Below are 1,631 nucleotides of genomic sequence, written 5' to 3'. Positions count from 1 at the left end.
TGCACTACTGTACTTTAGTTTTGTCCTCTTGTTCCCTACATACACTTCATGACGACATCTTCAGTAATAGACTCAGTTGTCTATTCAGTCTCAGTCTGAAGCTCGGCTTCAACCAGTATACATTCTCAAACCACTGTTAGCTACAGTGGCTCAGTTTACAAGTCTAGTACAAGTGTAACACACCAGCCTTACACATATCAGTATCAGTATCAGTATCAGTATCAGTACCAGTATCAGTTATAAGTTGAACTCCTGATCCTCAGTTGTTAGGTCCCTTAACAAACTGAGCTAAGCTTCCCTAGCAGGGGAAGTTGGAGAGCACAAACTGAGTGAAGCAGATGAAGAACACCTGGGTTCTTATTGCTAGATATCCCTATGAAGTATATGTAGAAACAAGAGGACAAAACTAAAGTACAATGAGGCTGTAGCTACATCTTAAATAGACAGAGGTATTGGAAATATCATAGGGTTCCATTGATGCAAATAGAATGATGTATCAGTACAGGAATTGAATCAAGGACTGATAGATGGGAGTGATGGGAGCAAACACTGAAATGAATCAGTGATGAACAGTGATAGTTAGATATGGATGAAACTGATAGATGGTGGAGATGATACACATCAAGAAAAAAATTGTCTGAGAATAGATAGTACAGGGTCTGGAAGTGGATGAGCAAGATGAAAAGAAAACCCTCCTCACAACATTGTAAAATCTCTATTCTAACCAGACCAGTGGAGTGCAGCATAGATAACAGCAGCCTCCTCCTCACTGCTCTTCTGGGCCTCCTCCTTACCTTCCTTGCCATCCTGGCCCTTGCTCTCTCCATCCCCTTCATCCTTTGCACCACCATCCAGCACCTCAAGAAGGAGCATTTGTGAGTGATCAACCTTGCCACCGCCTTCCAATGTCTGATCCAGCCCACAATCAACAACATCCTAATAATTGCTGCTCACTGAGAGCAAAACTAATCAGATAGGGTGGTGTACTTTGAGTACATCAAGGACCCTATTAACTAAGTGTAGAAACTGGTGATACCCTTTGTCCATAGTATGCACAAATTCCTGTATTCCTTTTGGCTCCTCTTCCTATTTTATTTGTGACTCTACTTGATTTTCAAATGCATATATAGACAACCACCACCAACAGTCTACTCAGAAACCAGAATATGAAGAGGTCATTGGACAAGCAGATTTGTACAAAGCACAATGAGCATGACTGCAAGAGACTCAGGAGGTCAGAAGTGAATCTACCCCCTTTGCATTCCATCCCAGCATGTTACTTGATGAAGGAACTCATCACTCTCTGGGAGAACAACTCTCCTCTCCTTCTCCTCCAATGATCTCATGCCATACTTGACCACTCCCACAGCATGCCATCAAAGAAACACCTGAATGGCTCACATACCAGTGTGCCAGACTCCAAGGCCTGACCATCAATCTCCCTTTTTCCAGTGGCCAGACCACCTATGTCCCCTCTCAGTGATAGCTGCAACAAGAAGCTAGTATCCCCTACTAGTGACAAGAATGTCTACATTGGAGTCATGACTCTAGACAACATAATATATGAGTTCCACAAGCTTACATGAGATGTCACCATGTCCACTGCCAAGCCTATTGATGTGGTGGAAGTT

The 1,631-nt window shown here is 42.9% G+C and overlaps 1 protein-coding gene across 1 annotated transcript; it reads right to left on the bottom strand.

Moving 5' to 3' along the window:
* Positions 1–720: 720 nt before the first annotated feature.
* Positions 721–1,047, bottom strand: FIBRA_09097 (uncharacterized protein; the record flags this gene model as incomplete). The annotated part of the gene is made up of 2 exons (XM_012321428.1): positions 721–936; positions 988–1,047. 2 exons carry the CDS (start codon positions 1,045–1,047, stop codon positions 721–723), a joined length of 276 nt encoding a protein of 91 aa, XP_012176818.1.
* Between the last annotated feature and the right edge of the window lie 584 nt (positions 1,048–1,631).

This window comes from Fibroporia radiculosa, assembly GCF_000313525.1.
Source record: "Fibroporia radiculosa TFFH 294 genomic supercontigs, scaffold8846, whole genome shotgun sequence".
Lineage (NCBI taxonomy): Eukaryota > Fungi > Basidiomycota > Agaricomycetes > Polyporales > Fibroporiaceae > Fibroporia > Fibroporia radiculosa.
Note: the sequence above shows the minus strand (reverse complement) of the source record. Positions and strands in the feature narration are given on the sequence as shown.